Source organism: Notamacropus eugenii, chromosome 5, assembly GCF_028372415.1.
Source record: "Notamacropus eugenii isolate mMacEug1 chromosome 5, mMacEug1.pri_v2, whole genome shotgun sequence".
NCBI lineage: Eukaryota > Metazoa > Chordata > Mammalia > Diprotodontia > Macropodidae > Notamacropus > Notamacropus eugenii.
Genome location: NC_092876.1, coordinates 320,281,637 through 320,301,318, shown reverse-complemented (window position 1 = coordinate 320,301,318; position 19,682 = coordinate 320,281,637). Strand labels below are relative to the sequence as shown.

At 36.2% G+C, this 19,682-nt stretch overlaps 1 protein-coding gene across 3 annotated transcripts in view; it reads right to left on the bottom strand.

Annotated features, from left to right (window-relative positions):
* Positions 1–19,682, bottom strand: part of UGGT1 (UDP-glucose glycoprotein glucosyltransferase 1) — a 100,915-nt gene that overhangs the window by 9,955 nt on the left and 71,278 nt on the right. For all 3 annotated transcript variants that reach the window (XM_072613481.1, XM_072613479.1, XM_072613480.1), the window contains 10 exons: positions 16,936–17,066; positions 15,070–15,165; positions 12,282–12,384; positions 11,053–11,132; positions 10,203–10,392; positions 6,759–6,917; positions 6,148–6,233; positions 2,810–2,894; positions 2,224–2,312; positions 1,695–1,799 (listed from right to left, as the gene is read on the bottom strand). In XM_072613481.1, the coding sequence (XP_072469582.1) occupies positions 1,695–1,799; positions 2,224–2,312; positions 2,810–2,894; positions 6,148–6,233; positions 6,759–6,917; positions 10,203–10,392; positions 11,053–11,132; positions 12,282–12,384; positions 15,070–15,165; positions 16,936–17,066 (1,124 nt within the window). The remainder of the gene's footprint in view (positions 1–1,694; positions 1,800–2,223; positions 2,313–2,809; positions 2,895–6,147; positions 6,234–6,758; positions 6,918–10,202; positions 10,393–11,052; positions 11,133–12,281; positions 12,385–15,069; positions 15,166–16,935; positions 17,067–19,682) is intronic.

The window sequence follows — 19,682 nt, the reverse complement described above, 5'->3', positions numbered from 1 at the left end:
TACTTCAATGACTGAACACATCTGATATTGATACTCCCCCTCCACCAAAGCAGAATGATATCCTTACAAAATTTAGTAGATAATTAGACTAAGGGTGAAAAATTCACCCAATATGAAGTGTCTATCGACCTGGTTAAGCTAGTCCTGGCACAACAGACATTACCAGTCCTGTTCAAAAATCTTTCCAGTTTGACAGGACCTATCAGAGCTCACATTCTAATATCAGAGTCTTTAAGAACCCTGGGTTACCTCCATGAAGCAATATGACATCAGAGAAGAATCCTAGTGGAAGTATTATGTGTATTATTATGTTTTTATTAAAGAAAAGAAGGTTTAAAAGACTTCTCCAATAACATTTTGATCATTTCAGTGCTAGGAACATTTGGAGCATGAATTAAGTTAAAATTAAGAATGACAGTTGGCATAACCTCATTTTCTAAGGCTTATGTGTTCTAATTAAAGCTCTCTAAAATAATATTCAGGCACACAGAAAGAGGGCAATCATTCTTCTAAGTTCTAACTATGACCAGCCTTTTCCCACTCCCTGTACCCAATCTTTCATACAACTTAGGCTTTGTAAGACAAGCAAACAGCATGTATAACATGTCCCAGGCCTCTACTTTCACCTCCCAATTCCTAATTTTAGCCAATACTTGGTAAACAGATATGTTAAGTGCTGGTGTAGTTATAATATGTATGTGACTATATACTTAAACTTTCCCTTACCTAAAGCAATTCCAAACAAATAAAATCATGCCTCACTGGAGATTTGAATTTGGGAAATGTTATAGATTTGACCATCTCCTCATCTTATTTAAGCCTACCTTAAAATTTTTGGTGGTTCCCAGTTCTGCATAACTCTTATGGATAGGTTGATTCATTTTTCTTGTCTCCTTTTCCATTTTTTTCAGAGATGAGATTCAAGTCTCTGAGTCCAATGAGGCTCCAAGCCTTGTCCTCTATCTATTGCACCATAATCACCCATTCCCACCCTTCTCATTTTAAAGAAGAAATGGAGCTCCAGAGAAGTGCTGCGAATTGATTATAAAACTATTAAGAGGCTTAATCTAGTTATAAATTTAGGTATTCAGACACCAAATTCAGCATTCTTTCTCCTATAGCACAATGTTTATCATGATCTCCTTAAGAGATGGCAACTGAACTGATGGAAAAAGGCTCCACCATGAATCACTCGAAGTAGTCTATTAAATGGTCTTATACTTGGTCCTCACCTCCACCTCTTAAGAGTCCCTAATAGCCTTGAAAGCTCAGATCAGAGATTACCTTTCACATGAGACATTTCCTCATCCCCCTGGTCACTAGAGCATGTTAAAAACTTACTGTGTATTTGCTTTGTATGTATTCCAGGTAAAATTTTATGTGTACAAACTGTCTCTCCTTATACAAAGTAAGCTGCTTGAAGAAGGGAATATTACATTTATGTCTTCTGTATAGCTAGTGCCTAGCATAGTGCTTATTACATAGATGCTTCATATCAGGTATGAAAGAAAAATTTATGGCCATAATCTCATAGTGTTTTACTTTACAGAAACACAAAGTACTAGTATCATAAAGAATTTGAGAGGTCATGTAGTTCAACGCATTGCCTGAATCTGTTCTTCTATGTTCTCAAAAGTATTCTCTGATAATCTATACACATGCACATGTACACACAAAAATCTGAAAAGACTAACCGAAGAAATCTTTCATATAGATGTCCAGATGCTACTGAGAAAATATTAATGACATCGTCTTTATCTGGTTTCACTTCTTCAGTCTTCTGACCCCCAGTAAAACCCCTAAAGTATAAAAATGGAGAAGAAGCAAAAAAACAATTAAGTTGCTGGTGCAGACATGCAATACACAAGAGAAATGATAAAGATATAATGCCATTTGAATGTGCTTTCCTATTCAACTTGCTTCTGGCTGGCAAGTTTCAGAATGGAAAAGATACTCAAGGGGATAATCCCCTAGAAGGCAGAAATCTTTCAATAGTAGAATAAACCATATAATGAGTCACCACAGAGGGAGCTGTCTATGTGGTACCATATGTCTCAAATAATCTTATGGAAAAAGAATCTAATCTAGTGGGAAAACATTAAATTATCCTACCTAAGCCCTAAAATTTGAGGGCAAAGAATCTGAAAGGCTCTACGATAGTAGTTTAGTGCACTTGTATAACCTGTTTTTACTTAAAAGCGGAAAAAAAGGGAAAAAATTTACCACTTAAGTGACTCCCAAAATCCAGACTCATTCTCATGATTTCCATCACTTAGTAAATCTTCATTCATCATGTCTGCCTTCTTCTGAACCTGTAAATATAAGCATATTATCAAAATTACTTAACCTATCTGTAAAGCAAAAAACTGATAATCATATTTTCCCCTGGAATAATTTCCAGGGAAATTATTTATATGAAATAAAGAGTGCAACGTAAAGCATTGGCTACTACATATGAACCAAAAAAAATATAAAAAGTTAGCAATTAAAATAACTATGGGTTCTCAGCGGGTGGGGCAGGGAGGGTAAAAATTTGGAACTCAAAATTTTTTTGAAAAAAACCATTAAGTAAATAATAATTTTGGAACAGGGGTTTGTCTTACATGAGACCTGGGTTGAATTAAGTACAAAATTCACAATGAATGTCTCCTAGTTTAAGTAAAAGAATGCTATCTATGGTATTTCTGTGGTTAACTTACAAGCGTCTGACTACAAGATGCAAGAAAGTCCTATCACATGTAAGACATAACCTTGTAACTGCCTCTGAAAGCTTACAGGAGAACGGCTATTTCTAGTTCTTCAAACTCACCTTGACTTTGATAATTTTGCTCTTAAAGTTGTTGAGAACAACCACAACTTCATCAGCATCAGGGGGAGAGTCTGTGCCATCGTGGCTTAAAAAAAAAGTTATTAAATATGGAAACATTCTTAGAACACAGAAGTATTGGGAAGGTCTTAGCATCTATATATTCCCCCTCCCCATATCTCTGCCTCCTTGACAACCTTCTAGTCCCATAAAAAATTCCACCTTCTAAAGGAAGCCTTTTCCAATCCCTCTCTAGATTACTCCCAATTTATTCTGTATATAACTTGTGTGTTGTCTGCCCCCATTACATTATGAGCCCCTTTAGAAAAGGGGCTATTTTTTGTCTTTCTTTCCATTCCGAGCACTGTGGCAGCATCTGGCACACTGGTGGCTGCTGATGTTCAGTCATTTTTCAGTCATGTCTGATTCTTCATGACCCCATCTGGGGTTTCCTTGGCAAAGGTATTACAGTGGTTTGCCATTTCCTTCTCCAGCTCATTTTGCAGATGAGGAAACTGAGGCAAACAGGATGAAGTGATTTGCTCAGGGTCACACAGTCAGTAAGTGTTTGGGGCTGGATCTGAATTCAGGAAGATTAGTTTTCCTGATTCCAGGCCACTGTGCCACGCAGCTATCTTGTCTACCACATAGTAGGAGTTTAATGAATACTTGCTGACTTGACTTGTCTAATTTCTAACGTCCCATTTCTTCTATGGGTTCTCAAGGAAGCCACTTATAGTACAACACAAGCATAGCTGTTATATTACTAAGCATAGTAACATATGCCGTATTATTGTAACCTGATAAGAGGCACTGAGTCCAGAGAATCTAATATGGATTTAAATATATTAAACAAACCTGTCTGTTAGGCTTACATCACTTCTTAAGTCTGTCACTGGTAAACTACACAAGTGGATTGCATTTCCCAATTCTGTTAGTACGTACAAACTATCCTCTTGGACTAGAACTAAGAAGTCATGTGACGTCGGTACTACATAACAGGAAACAAAATATGGTCTATGCATGGATGTATTGGGGAAGGAAGGAATAGGGCTTGGTTTTGCCTCCATGTGTCCAAATTACTTTCCTTATTGTCTTGTCTCAGTATCCAAAAATTCAGCCATTAAAAGTTTTTCCTTGGGTTAAGCTAGTTTCCAAAAGGATGACACCAACACAAGATCAAGCAAAATTTCAGTATATACGCTGTTATCTAGCACACAGACAGACCCTGAACAAATGGTACAGAGTGTAGGAAAAGGTACTATGGGGGACAGAGTCTGAAGCAGGGGACACTGTGACTAGGGGTGAGCAAGTACTGGGGGGGCACATACAGTAGGGTCAAACCTGGACAAATGAGGAAGAGAATGAAAGCTCTAGTTTTCCTGTAGAGGATAAGAATGGCAAAGAGAGACAGAGAAGGAAATGGCAAAAACAATCAGAAGGTAAACTTTAGGCTTTTTCACCATTTTTATATAAGTCTGGTCCTAAACTTTTAAAAAATGTGGTAAATATAAAATACTATATTCAGGCTAATTATATCTTTCTAATGATTAAAAATGAAGATATTCTTTACTGTTAGTGTCAAATACTATTTTCTATTCAGGAAATATCTTTATGGTAACACCTCTCAAATGCGTACTAAATAATACTACAGAATTTCTGAAGTTTAAAAAAAAAAAGCTACTTTCACTCTCAAGTAAGACTAAAAGAATTTAAATTAGACCTTGTGGAAAACCTCTCAAATATTCAGATATTCCTTGCAAAATACCTATTACAAACTATTTCCCAATTAACCAGGAATAAAGTACTTTTTCATGACATGGTATGGGTAGCTACTAGGTGCAGTGGATAGAGTGCCGGAATTGGAATCAAGAATACCTGAGTTCAAATCCTGCCCTGAACACTTCTAAGATGTGTGACCCTGGGCAAATTAAATTACTTAACCTTTCTCAGCCTCGGTTTCTCATCTGTAAAATGGGAATAATAATAGTACCCTCTTCAAAGTTATGAGGATAAAACGAGATAATCATCATAGAGTACTCTGCAAACGTGAAAGCGCTACATAAATAACAGTTAGTAGTAGTAATAGTAGCGGCTGTAACACCAGCAGCAAGAACAGAAACAGCAACGAGAACTCCAGACTCTTCATCAGAAGACTCAAGTGTAAGGTCTAGCTCTGCCCCTAATTTGCTATGCATGCGACACTGAGAAGATCCCCGAACTTCTGTGAACTTCCACGTCTAAAAAGTACAAGAGATGGTACTTACTACTTTCCTCACAGAGTTGTTATGGGGAAAATGTTTCAGTTGAAAAGGACTATATAAGTCTGAGCCACCAAGAGAAGTGGTCATTAAGATAAGTGTTAGAATTTGTCTTTAATTACGGCTCATACTGCACCTTAAAATGAACACCTAAATGTTGCCCAACGTTTCAAGGTTTTGGGGGCTCTATATTTATCAGATGATGGCTAATATACCCAATTACAATTCAGTCAAGCTCAGAGAATGCTGAGAAGCATGAAATAATTTATATGGACTGAGACAAAGTAAAGTTAGCAGGACCAGCAAAATAGTAAGTGCAATGACTATAATAATGTAAATGCAAAGAGAACAGCAAAACCGGGCAACATAATTATACTGCCCAAGCTCGGACGTAAAGAAGGGATGACAAAATGAACCTCCCTTCTTTCTTTGAAGAGATGAGGGATTATGGCTGTGGACCTTTACATATATTGTCAAGACTCAACTGACATGGTGAGTAGTTTTGCCGAACTGCCTGTCCCCCCACTCTGCTTTTAATTCTCTGCTACAAGAGATGGCTCTCTGAATTGTGAAGGGAAGAGGGATATTTTTTGTTTTAACATTCCTTTCATTTCAGGATATATCAATTCAATTCTTTAAAAAGAAAAAAAGTCAAGGGTATGTCTTATCTCATTTACTCTGTGATTTGCAAATTACATATTATAGAGACATGCTTTTCAAAGCATGCTTTGAAAAATCTGACATTTATTCTTTTTTTTCCCTCTTTCTGCTCAAATTACTCACTTCTCTCTTGCTAGTATTTTTTATCCTTTAAATACAATGATTATGGGATACTGGTAACATAGATGACTCTGTATGGAATGAAACCTGACTATGCCTACATCCCATGTCTTCATTTCACTGTGCCTTGACTCCCTGCATATTTAATTATCTGCTGAAAAATATTTAAACCTAGCAGGCAATATTAACTATAATATCTATTGATCAGCTATTTTTGTGAGTGAATGATAGACTACCTTTAAATAAATGTTCATAAGAATTAACTTCTTAAGCAAATGCAAATGTGTTCATAGGTCCTACCTATAGATTCTGTAAATGTCTTCAGATCGTCCTTTCCTGAGTCTGAGAATCCAGGCTCCTGGATTGGCTTTTAATTGAAAGTAGCCCTGTAACAAGAAGAGAAATCAATTATCAGTACACTTGGAAATACCAAAAGACCGTTTCATAGAGATATTTACCTCTATCAAAAACAGTAGTTTCTTATACCTTATTAGAGAAACTAATATGTATTAGTGCTAATCTCAAAAATCTACATCTAAGTAACTCATGGCAAAACACCCATTCCAAGCCTACAATCATCCTGACATCTGTGTTTCTGAGGAGAAAAAATACAAATAAACAAAGTTTGCCATTGAAAAGAAAATGGCTATCAAATGTTAAGAGCTGTGAAGAGGTAACCTGAACTTGTCTTTCTGAGTTGCCACAGATCATTTGTGAAACTTCAGAATCCAAAGTATTATTACAGCCCATAGCTGGTACAGTAAAAAATTGGAGTTTTTACAAGTTCCTGTGACATTCAAATTTCCTGAACAAATTTACCACTAATCTAATGACTGATAAGGCAAATTTAGCATTAATTATAAATTTTAACCATGCCGCATATTTCAGAAATTCTGATCCTTCCTACTTACCAGATTGGCCATAACTATGGTATCAACAATAACTGGGTTTGCCGAAGTTCCCAGTGTAAACTGGAGTCCCCGTGGAGGCTGTCCAGTTGTGATGTCATAGCAGTGTCCTTCCAATAAGAGATACTCTAGCTCATACTCTGCAGCTACTACACTATCCACCTGTCAAAAAAGGAAGGGGATCATTTCAACATCTTTAAATTTGCCGTTTTTTCTTACAAATTATGGTTTCTTTATATGATGCCTATATGTTTCTGAATTAATTTACATAAAGGTTGTTAAAGCTGAGGAGATACTGTGTCAAACGTTGGCAGTGAGTAAACAAGTATTAAACACCTAAGAAGTACCAAAAATTGCTTAGTCACTGCTACGAGAGGTATAATTTCTGCATTCAAAAAGTTAATAATCTAGTTATGGAAAGAAGTCAGAGAAAAATAACAACATGAGGCAGTATAAGTACTAAATGAGTAGTACATAAAATGAGTACTGGAAATACAGACAGCTCCAGCTTAAGGGATCAGGGAAGGTTTCATGGAAAGAGAAGGATTTAAAACTATGCCTCAAAGAATAGATAGGATTTAGACAAGTGAAAAGGAGAAAATGCATAGCAGCAAGAACAGTATTAGCAAGGGCATGGATGTGAGAAAGCCCAGCGCAAGCTGACAGTAAGCAGACTGCCTGGGTAGAAGCAGCACAGTAAGGCAGACAGAGCTGGAAAGATCGATTAGGGTCACATTTGGGAGGGTTTTACATTCTAAGGGAAGGAGCTTAGATTTGCCTTTATAGGGATTAAAGAGCCACTGAAGATGTTTGCGTAGGTCTGGGAACTGATGAAAGCAATAATTTAAGATTAACATAGCAACGTGCCAGGATATAAGTGGAAGAAAGCAGACGTAAGGAGCCAACGGCGGGAGGAGGTTATTCCGAAGTGATAAAGAGATGAGCTAGGAGGACAGGAATGTCTATGAGGGAGGAAAGGATGTATACAACAGACATACACTGTGAAGAACTGATGGAATTTAGAATGACCAAATATGCAAGAGAGGCAAAGGGAAGAGAAAGTGAATCTGCGGGAATTTAAGTTACATAAGAACACAAGACAATAAGCAATTAGGGAAATGTAGGAATTCTCTGGTTATAACTTAAATACTAATGATCTAAAAGATAATGCCCTGAATGTATTTTATGGTACCATAGAGGCCTAAAATCATTTACTGTCTTCACCAAATGCCTCACTTGCTGGAAGGATCTGCCTGAGTGTTCCTTGGAGAAAACTTTCTATGAATGCAAGGATCTCTAATTACCAAGTGGTAGCTTTGTTCATGAAAGAGACTACACTGTGTAACTTCAAGTGATGAGGTTCTAATCCCAGCTTCATTAACATAGTGCTCTGCGACCCTGCCCAATGTCAATGTCCACATTAGAGCTTAAAATTCTAATCGAATACTAGGATTTATTGACCACAGTATAATGTGCGATGTATGAAGTGAGAGGCATCAGAAAATAGTGGGTAGAGCTGTCCTCAAAACCAGAAAGTCACTTACTAGCTGTGTGACCCTGGACAATTCACTTAACCCTGACTGACTCACAAAAACAAAACAAAAATAAAAACCAGGAAGACTTGAGTTGAAGTCCCACCTAGTTGTGTGACTTCTCAGACCTCTGAACAACTTTCTAAGACTCTAAGTTGTAGAAACAGTGTTGACTTAGGATGCATAAGAGCTAAGTAAACCTTAAGTCTTCCTTCAGGATGTCAGTGAATAGAGTTTATACTGAATTAAATACTACCTACAGTTGGAGTCTTAAAATTTTAATTAGGAGGTAGAAAAATGGAGAAGGTTCAAAAAGGAGAAGAAAACTGAAAAAGTGAAAAATAACTTCAATCCTACAAACATTTATTAAGTGCCTACTGTGTACAAGGAACTGTTTGAGTCACTTGTGATACAAAGTCACAGGAGATAGTCCGAATCTTCAAAAAGTTAACATTTTAGTGAGGGGGTTACAACAGTAACAGGGGATACACAAATAAATATAGTACATGGAAAACTGAAACGCACTAAAACCCTACGAAAATGACTACCCACTCTAAGTTCTTCTGGAAATAGGGATCATGTTTTCTAGTTTTAAAAATATCCTTCATAAGATCTAGTAGAGTAAAGTATGTGTGTATACACACACACACACATTATAGATACACACATTATATATACACATACACACATGCATACACATATACATATATGCATATATATACATGTGTGTGTGTGTGTGTGTGTGTGTATAGTAAATGCTTAATAAATAAAACTTAAAGAATCTAGGTTTATTTAGCCTAATGAGCTAAACTTAGCAGTAAATTCCAGTACTGGAAGGTAGATACTGGTCTACTATCATGTACTTCCAAAGAGGATAAACCAAATATATTTCATTTGCGTAAAAGATAATTAGGTGAGACATAATCACAAATATTCTGGCAATAAAGATTGTTATATACAGTACTAGAGTGGACTGATGAGGGAGTTAAAGTCCTTGGGGAGGGAAGAGGAATGAAAGAAAGAAGGAAAGAGGGGAGAAAAAGAGGAATGAAAGAAGGGAGAGAGCAAGTGAGGAAAGAAGGCAGGGAGACAGTGAGGAAGAGAAGAAGCATTTGTGAAGCATTTCCTCTGTAATATGCTATGTTGTTGTTGTTCTGGTTCAGTCTGACTGAACAGTCATGTCTGACTCTCCGTGACTCCGTGGACTTCTGTCCATGGTGTTTTCTCGGCAGAGACACTGGAGTGGTTTGCCATTTCCTTCTCCAGCTCATTTCACAGATGGGGAACTGAGGCAAACAGGGTTAAGTGACTTGCTCGGGGCCCCAGAGCTAATAAATGCCTGAGGCCAGATCTAAGGTCAGATCTTCCTGACTTCAGGAACAAATATCATTTGATCTTCACAACAATCTGGGGCGGTAGGTGCTATTATTATATCTATCAAGTAATATATAATGATAACTGCAAACAGTTGAGGAAACAGGCAAAGAGAGGTGAAGTGAGCTGCCCAGAATTGCACAGCTATAAGTGCCTGAGGCCAAATCTGAACTCAGGTCCTTCCTGACTCCAGGCCCCAGTGCTCTGTTGAATAGAGCAGCTAGTGGCTTCTTCCTGAATAGGCTGTCTTCTTATTTGTTTGTACTCCAAAAAGGACTGGATGTATTGAAAAAATTTCAATACCTTCTGAATCAAAAAGAATACCCCATGTAGAGAAATCTAGGATATTTAAAACCATTTACCTTGGATGGCTGCAATATATAGAAGCCTTTTGAGATAAACCTTCTTAGGTCTTTTTTGGTTTGAATGTTCTACAATTCTTAACTTATTCAATGAGCTATTTCTTGTTTTTATTATTCTATTAAATCTTAATCAACTTTTTACATGCATGGTAGACATTTAGGAGTAATGAAATACTTACCTCTTCTAAGTAAATATTGTCAAGGTCATAAGGTGTTCTGACAGATTCTACCATCCAACTCTCAGGGGTATTTAAATTCAGAGTAAATAGAGGAGATTGAGGCATATCCAAGAATTTGGCTATTGGACCCTTGGCAAAGCTGCTGTCAACAGTGAAAGAAATCTCTGGTTCTAAAACATAACGGTAAAAGCTGAAATTACAACAACAACAAAAAAAGATGTGTAAGAACTCAATTAGTACACGGCCTTTTCTACCTAGGTAAATAAAATGTATTCCAAATACACAAAAACTCAAAGTACAAACATTCATATATATGAATTGCTATACTCTACTATGTGAAGATGGAGAAGGGTTTGCCATTCCACTCAAAAAGGGCAAACTCTTTCAAGATTAGTTTCATTTCTATCTTTTCATGCATTCAGTGAAAAAAATGGATCACATTCCAAAAGGCAGACTTAAAAACAAACTGGAAATACAACTTGTTTATAACTTGAGGACCTTCTGCAGCTTAAGCTTTGAATATTTTCTATACATAAACATTAAATCTGATATTATTAGCTGAATGAACCAAAGATACTTTTGAGTCAAATTATTCTTAAAACTGTACCAAGTATCACTAATGAAAGGAAAGAAAATAGATGGGAAAATTGGATCACTAACCAAAAAGAGCCTACTTTGGAAGCCTTTAAGTCTTCCAAAATTATACTGAATTCTCAGAACCTCTGACTAGTGGAAATTAGGTTAATCCTCCACAATATGATGGTGATTTCTACTGTTGCTTCAAGAGATGGTGACTGATTGTGAACAGTGATCACTGCAAGGAGTTCCTTTGTCAAAAGGCTTGACTTACCTCTTTAAAGGCATATCTGAAAGTTTAGATTGGCAGTTCATAAACACTCTTAGATTCATATTTATCAGCTGGGTCAAAACCTAAAAGGAAATAAAATGGCAAAACAAAATTCTTGTTACAGAAAACATCTCTGACCTCAGGAAATAGGTTTTAATTTTTATTTTTTACAAAACTTTACAAACTGAGAGACACATTGAGTGGCAGAATTTTTCATTTTCAATCTACATAAGGAATAGAGCTGCCATGGACTATCTGGCAGGAACAAAGACATTTTCATAAAAAATTGTATTTAGCCTGACTCCCGCTATTGTTTTTATTATGCACAGAGCATAACTTCAAGTCACAAGAGAAGGAATAAGGAGGTTTACAGAAGATGATACACATCCCCATACAGATCATTTAAGTTTTAAGTCGCTGCCCCATGCTGAAAGTGAACCACAGATTTTCCCCACCCAAAGTTTAAAGAAGAATAAACATGAACATCTGTCAACATCTTTTTTTAAACCATAAAGGACAGTGAAACACTTAAAGGAAAAACGCACATTTTAAAAAAAGTTAATTGTACTAACTATAGTTTATCATTAAACAATATGCAATAAATGCTAGCTGGACTCCGTGACAAAATTTCTGAAATTAAAATTAGGTTTCTTTCCAATTTAGGGTATATAATACTACAATAAAAATATAGTAATATAGTAATTATTAAAGAGAAGTAAATAGGCAAGTAGCTTTCTGCTTACTTTAACTTTTATATCATGCAGTAAAACATGTCACAAATTTAATGAATAGCTTTTACTATTGCTAACTTTGGTTAAAAAACCAGCATAATTTTCCCACATTTTTTTTAAAATGCATAGGATGCATAAGATGACCCAAATTCATATTAATTTCAAAGCCCCATAAAGTTCTTTTTGATCTTAAGTACTCTTCTACACTCCCAAAAGCTCTTTTTGGAGTTTTCTAATACCATTCTGATCAAAATAAGTTAATATAGAATGGCCAAAGTACCAAAATAATTATAGGATGTGGAACAAATTATTTTAGCTAAAGATTATCTTTAAAGCACTATTGTTTTCAGGCATACCACCAGGAAATGAATGAATGAATGAATGAATGAATGAATGAATTAGTAAATAAGTAAATGAATAAATGAATGAATGGAGAAGGCATTTATTACACTTACTATGTGCCAGGCACTGTGCTAAAGAATATGCAAGAAAAGAATATACCATAAGGAGTGGAGCAAGTCTTTGAGCATCTCTGGTGACAGGGTCAACAATGGCCACTATATCAAAATATGTATCTTTTTCCTTTGGTTTCAGTTTAACAGCACTAAAAAAGAAAAATTGAGGGAAAAATCATTAGCCAGAAGCAAAGAGAATATAACGTTAAATGTCTGGACCTTTACTTCACATATTGGCTTTTCCCTCTATGAATCTTTATAGTATATAAAACTCCCACAAGACTGGCCAACCGCTGGGTCATACAAATGAGGCCATGAGCCTCATTTGACCTGTAGGCCATAGTATGCCAACTGCTGATCTAAACCGTTGAGCCTCAGGGGCTATGTTCTTTTGCATGATAAGGTATCAAACCACCTTCTTTCTACAGGCATGCAAAATTCTAACAATTTAGACTCACTATAAGTTAGCTTAAATGTTTTCAACTAAAAACCATGAGTAGGACTCAGGAGGTAAAGGGATGCATTTTTAGGTTTAAGAAAGCATCTAGAAGGTCTGTATTTATGTAGAGAAAGTAGAACATATACAGAACAGATTATCTACATGTATGAAGAAAAAGGCAGTGAACACAGCAAAGAGCCTTTGGGATTAATAAACTGTGGAAGGTTATAACTAGTTTGACTCTTGTTTTAAAATCCAAAAATCCTTTACTATTTCATTGGGCAGTATCAACCCAATAATCTTCAGTAATCACAACAACCTTCAGTAATCACAAAGTTAAGGAGAGTTAGAAGAAAAATCTGTTTTAATAGTTAATGCTGTTGGTTCAATTAGAACCCTGTTTGGAGGGAAGGGAAACAGCAAAGGGCTTGGGTAGGAGGGGTCTGGAGTTGAACATTTAAGAGGAGTGACAGTGACCTGTGCAGAGGTGCAGAGATGGAAGAAGTAACAGTGTAGACATACAAGAGACAATGGCACTTTGGAAAACGTAATGTACTCGATAAAATGATAGAAGGTAATAGATGAAGAAATATTAAAATATTATAATAAAATAAGGCATTCTATATTTAGACTTTATTCTCTATGCCATTTTCTGAGAATGGGAACGAAGAAGTAGAAGTTTCACGCAAAAGTGGATTCTTCATAAAAGGTAAGTGTGGCAGTAATATGTGGCAGTACAAAACGTATACCAGAAGTGGTGTTCTTAATGTAGCATGATCTACTGTCAAATGGTCCTCCTTCCTCTAAGGATGCAAAATCCTAACATTTTGAACTTATTCAGAATTGGCAAATTTATATTCAATTAAAAACTTCAAGTATGGCAAACAAAAGGTGTTTTGGGGGACTAGGCTAGCATATGACATAACTGCATGATAGCTAAGCTATATGTTAGTAGACACCTATGTGTGTATATATATATATATATATATATATATATATACATATATATATATATGCATATAGATACTGTCATATAGAATATATACTGATATATACATATCTATATGCAAATATAGATATACAACATATTTATATCTGTAAATAGATCAACAGATAACAGAAAAAATTAGTAATCTTTGTGAAATACATATAATAGAGAACTATAACTGATCTAGTCCTTGGTTTATATTCTAAAATCTTTGATTTCTTATTAAATGCTGCAAGAACTAGGAAGACTTAGCATCTGGTGATGCTAATTACAAAATTATGAAATTATGTAAAAATCAAATTCAGGCTGCCAAAGAAATTAGCTACCCTTATTCCATATTCCAATAAAGAATTGAAAAGTCCCTCCCTCTCATGTTCATGATGCTCATCCACCATAAGCATCCTCACGATGCTTATCTATGAATGAACAGTTTTACCATTTTGTGTTTGATAGTTAGTCAGAACCACTGATAAGCAGTGATTTTGAAAGTCCAGATAAACTAGACCAAAATGGAGAACTATCACGTTTAATAACTGCTAGCCAGGTAAAGATAAAAAAGTAGCTAGTACCAACACCAAGGGTCCTTCTCCTAACCCAATCCCTAACTGTCACACAGATTTCATCATAAAAATCAATGCAGTTCTACAACTTCTAATTAATCCTGAAATTTTTCCTTGCCTCCCCTTTTCCCTAGGTCAAACCAGATGTTATCTCAGCACACACAGAATACTTTTCCAGGATGTATCCAACCTTATTTCATAATAGTCCCTTTCAATATTTCTCTATTTAACAACCAAAATAGGTAACTGCATCTTCTACTGCATATCCTCACCCTGACCTCTACACATACCTTTTGCCAGGTTATCTCCCATGTATGCAATGGCGATTTCATTTCCCTTTCTTAAAGCCCAACTATGGGGCCACCTTCTCTAGAAACTTTTTTCTGACCCTCAATCCTACTCCAAAGGTAAAAATGGTCTCTCTTTTACGCTTATTTTACTCTATCAGTTATTTGGGTATTTAATATTCCTATCATTAGAATGAAAGATTCCTGAGATCAGAAGCCATACTATCCTCAGTAATTGCACAGTGACATTAGACAAAGTAAGCATTTGAAATCTGTTGAACTGAACTGACCAGATCTTTTGGTCGATTTTACTAAATTCTTTGTATTTTCTATGGGAAATGATACAAAATCATTTAAGGACAACTTTTAGAGTTGGTAGATGCTGGTAGATGATTAAGCTGAAAAGTAAGCACTTAATGACTTTCTTTTTCTGACGTAAGTCTATTCAAAGTCTACAATAAAAAAATCAAAGTGATGCATATTAAATTCAAAATCACATGGAATAAGAAAAGCAAACCTGTTCTAAGGTATGTACTGAAATGTCAACATGATTTTTATACCTGTGTCGGTCTTCAAAAAACTGATAGTCAATTCTGGCCTCTCCTTTAGGTTGGGCAGAGAGGAGAGCGTCCACTTTCATGACCAAGTCACTCGCCCTAAGAGAAATATGTTAGATGTTAGCATGCTTCTCTCATGGAAAGATTTTCAAATATACATCTATATGCAATCTGAAACATCAAGGGAAGTATAACAAACACTTCTACCAAGATTATTACTTAAAATAATCTGACGATATCTGTTCCATTTCTGAAATCAAGTTCAAAGAAACTAAACTGAACCATGAACCAAAACGGCAAACTATTATACTGAACCCAAAATGAATAATACTTTTTAAGTCCAAGTTTAATAGAAAATAGAAACATATTTAGAGAACCAATATGAAGTTGAACTGAATACAAAAATTTCCTAAAACTCTTGAACCAAACAAAACTGAGTAAAAAATGTTACAAACTGATGCTTTGCTTGGTTTAAGTCTCTGATTCTAACTTTAAATATAGGCATAATAGAATGTGGTCTCTTATAATTCACATGGTATCAGCGGGTACCTCAGTTATGTGTATTCTTCCCCTGGAATAGGGGCCAACATGCCAACAGACAATGAGTTCCCCTAAAGAACAATCTAACTATCTAAAAAACCTTTAGGATGGAACATGGCACAATTCCAGGATATCTCAAAGGACACCCTCTCTACTAAAAGGAATCTGTTACTAACAGAATTCTGCTAAAAGCACCCTAACTAGAATGCTGAGGAAAAGGAGTAATTCAAGGAAATCCAAGTATTCTCATCTGGTTGGTGGGTTGGTTGTTCAGTTGTGTCCAACTTTTCATGATGCCATCTGGGGTTTTCTTGGCATCTACTGGAGTGGGTTACTATTTCTTTCTCATTTGAAAGATAAAGGAACTGAGGCAAATAGGGTTAGGTGACTTGCCACAGGTCACACTGCTAGTAAATGTCTGAGATCAGATTTAAACTCAGGTCTTCCTCACTCCAGCACTCTATCCACTGTGCCACCTAGCTGCCCTCCCATCTGGTATATTTTGGAATCTGTGGTGATTAGAGAATCAACCTGGCTACTAGTGAACTTCAAGGACAACTCAGTTAGAAATGGATCTACCTCTGGTGGTTTGCGGACAAGGCAGTTTCATAGTCACACTGGTTAAAATGCAAAAACATTGCAAGGAACTTCCAAAGCCTCCTCAGTAGACAGAGGTATGGCCCAGGGGTATTCTACAAAGTATGCGACCAACTATAGCTAGAAATTGTTGGCATATTAAGCGCCATCTGAAAGGCATCTGTTTGTTAAAGTACCTTTCTTTATGACTGTTAAGGAAGAGGAGGAGTTCCTCACACATTACACAAACAACTTGACAAAGCAATGATTCCAGCAGCCACTGAAGTTAAGACTTAACTCTAACACTTTATCTTGAACGCTATACCATAGCATGAGAGAATGCAAAAATAATAGCAGAGAACCTTTTGAATTTTAGAGTCTGTCCTTAAACATTCACGATGCAATGGAAATTCAGCATCCATGAACATATGATCACATGGCTTCAGGATAGACAGTATATACCCGGTACAGAAAAACAACTTATTTTCTTCCACGTAGAAAAGAAAATAAGAAATTCAGTTCTCTATCTACTAAGATTTATACTGATTTTTTTTTCCCCAAAAGATTATCAAGTAAAATGTACAACTAGGGAGTATTACTGTATTTTTAAAATCTAGAAATAGAGCATGTTTTTATGACTAGCATATGCACAAAGTAGACATATACAAAAAAAAGATTTAGTAAGAAAATATCCTGTTAAGAGAAGCCCACTGTCTTAAGTTAATCTATTAGTTCCTTTCAACTCAAACTTACACATCTTCCTCTACTCGGAGCTGTTGAATGTGAGATTTGATTTTCTGCCCTGAGGTCTTCAGAATTATATTTTCTAGTAGATGGAAGTCATCTTGATTAAAAAGTTCCCCATCTTTCAATGGCCCAATAATCTGTGAAGAAAACAGAAGTACAGTGGTTAGTTGTATGATCTAAAGATGTTTGTAATGAGGAAATCTCAGCATGACACAGAACTGAAAAAACAAATAATGCAGTCACAGGCTGCAATGAGGAGAGCGCACTAACAACAGGAAGTTGAAGTCCCCCCATTGCCCTGGTCGTACAATATCTTTTATTTAGCCCTGGGCCCACGTTTTAAGAGGATTTCATCCCCTTTGCAGAGGTGTCACCAAGTGCTATAAATTGCACTTTTCTCTCTCTCCCCCCCCTCCACTTCACTCCATTATTCCACAAGCTGATGAATTCAATAATCACCTTTTATGAAGATGACAAATCTACATGGTGATCGTACATCAACTCCCATGGTTTCATCTATCATCTCTAGGCAGATGATTCTCCAATCATTTTGTCCTGCCCTAATCTCTTTATAACCTCCAGGTTTTTTTTTCTTTTTCAAATATATTTTTACCTATTTTGCTAAATATTTCCTATTACACTTAAAAAACATTTAACATTTTTTTTAAAATGCTGAATTTCACATTCTCTCCCTGTCTCTCAACCCTCCCCCAACCCATGGAGAAGGTAAGCAATATGATATTGATCATGGATGTGAAGTCATGCAAAACTTATTCCCATGTTAGCAATTTTGCAAAACACACACACACACACACACACACACACACACACGCACAGAAAAACAAGAAAACTAAAATAAATTTTTAAAAAATGTATACTTCTAGTACTTCATTGCAATACAAGGACTCAAAACATTCCCAATGGTCTCATAAGGCAAAATGTCTTCCACATCCAGAGAAAGAACAATGGAATTCAGCTGCAGAATGAAGCAGATCATTTTCTTCTGTATTATGTTTTGGTTTGTTTTATGATTTCTCCCATTATTTTAATTCTTTTAGGCAACATGAGTAAGGTGAAAATGTATTTAATAGGAATGTATGTGTTGAACCTGCATAAAATTGTATGCTGTCTCTGGGAAGGAAGGGGAGATAGAGGGGAAGAAGGGAGATGGAAGGGGAAAAATCTAAAATATATGGAAGTGATTGTAGAACACTGAAAACAAAAATAAATAAATAAAATGTATGCTTCAAGCTGCACTCGGAGTCTATCGGTTATCTCTCTAGAGGTGGATAGCTTTTTTTTTTTTTTTTGAAAATAATGAGTCCTTTGGAATTGAATGACCTCTAATCTTGCATCTCCAACTGCCTACAGGACACCTCGAACTAGATGTCTTGTAGACATCTTACTCTAAACACATCCAAAACTGAACTCATTATCCTTCCCCCAAAACTTTCGCTTCTTCTAATCTCCTATTACAGTTGAAGATACTATCATCCTCCCAGTGATTCAAGAACACAACGGAGGGTGTCATCCTCTACCCTTCACTCACCCTCATATCCAATCTGTTGCCAACGTCGGTTGATTTTATCTTCATAGCCTCCCCTACATACACTTCTTCTCTCCTCTGACACTACCAACAATCCTGGTCCAAGCTCTCATCTCTTCATACCTGGACTACTGCAGTAGCTTGCTGGATGGTTTCCTTGTCTCAAGTCTCTCTCCACTCCCATCTATCCTCCATTCAGCTGTCAAGCTGATCATACAAGTTTTGACCATGTTCCTCCCACCTCTCCAGTCTCCTTCAACTCCAATGGATTTCTATTGCCTCCAGGATCAAATATAAAATCCTCTGGCATTTACAACCCGATCCTTTCCTGCCTTTCCAGTCTCCTTTCTCCTTGAACCTCCATATCTACTGTGCAGTCCAGTGACATTGGCCTCAAACAAAACATCCCATCTCCCAAGCTTCAGGCATTTTTACCTGTTGTCCTCCATACCTAGAAAGCTCTCTCTTCTCTCATTTCTACCTCCATACTTCCCTGGTTTCATTCAGTTCTCAGATAAAATACTACTTTCTACAAGAAGCCTTTCCCAACCCTATTTAATGCTACTGCCTTCTGTGTGTTTATTATTATCAATTTATTTTATATATATATCTTATTTGTATGGGTTTATTTTCATGTCATCTCATTCATTACACTTGGAGTTTGTTAAGAGCAGGGACTATTTTCTGTCTCTTTTTGTATCCCCAGTGCTTAGCATAACTGGAACATAGTAGGAACTTAATAATTGTTTGTTGATTAACCTAATGACTACATTCCCAGCCCTCATCACACTCTTCAGCTGCAAAACTGCATCACAACTGCCTGTTGGAAATCTCCACCTAAATGGCCCAAAGGTATTTCAAATTCAACATGATAAAAATAGAATTATTACCTTTTCCTAACTTCCTTCTTTTTTTGAGGGTGTGATCACAAGATTGTAGAATCATGATTTATAATCAAAGGGATCTAAGAGACCAAGTCCAACCTTCTCACTTTTACAAATGAGGAAACAGAAGCATAAAGAAAAGTAACTTGCCCAGGGTCACATAACTGATAAGAATCTATGGTAGGATTTGAACCCAGATCTTTCTGATTATAAGTCCAACACTCTACACACTATTCTATACTTATGTTCTTTTTTTTTCCCTTCACACTTACATTCTTTCAGTAATTCAAGTAGGTTTATATCCCTGGAGGAACAATTAAATC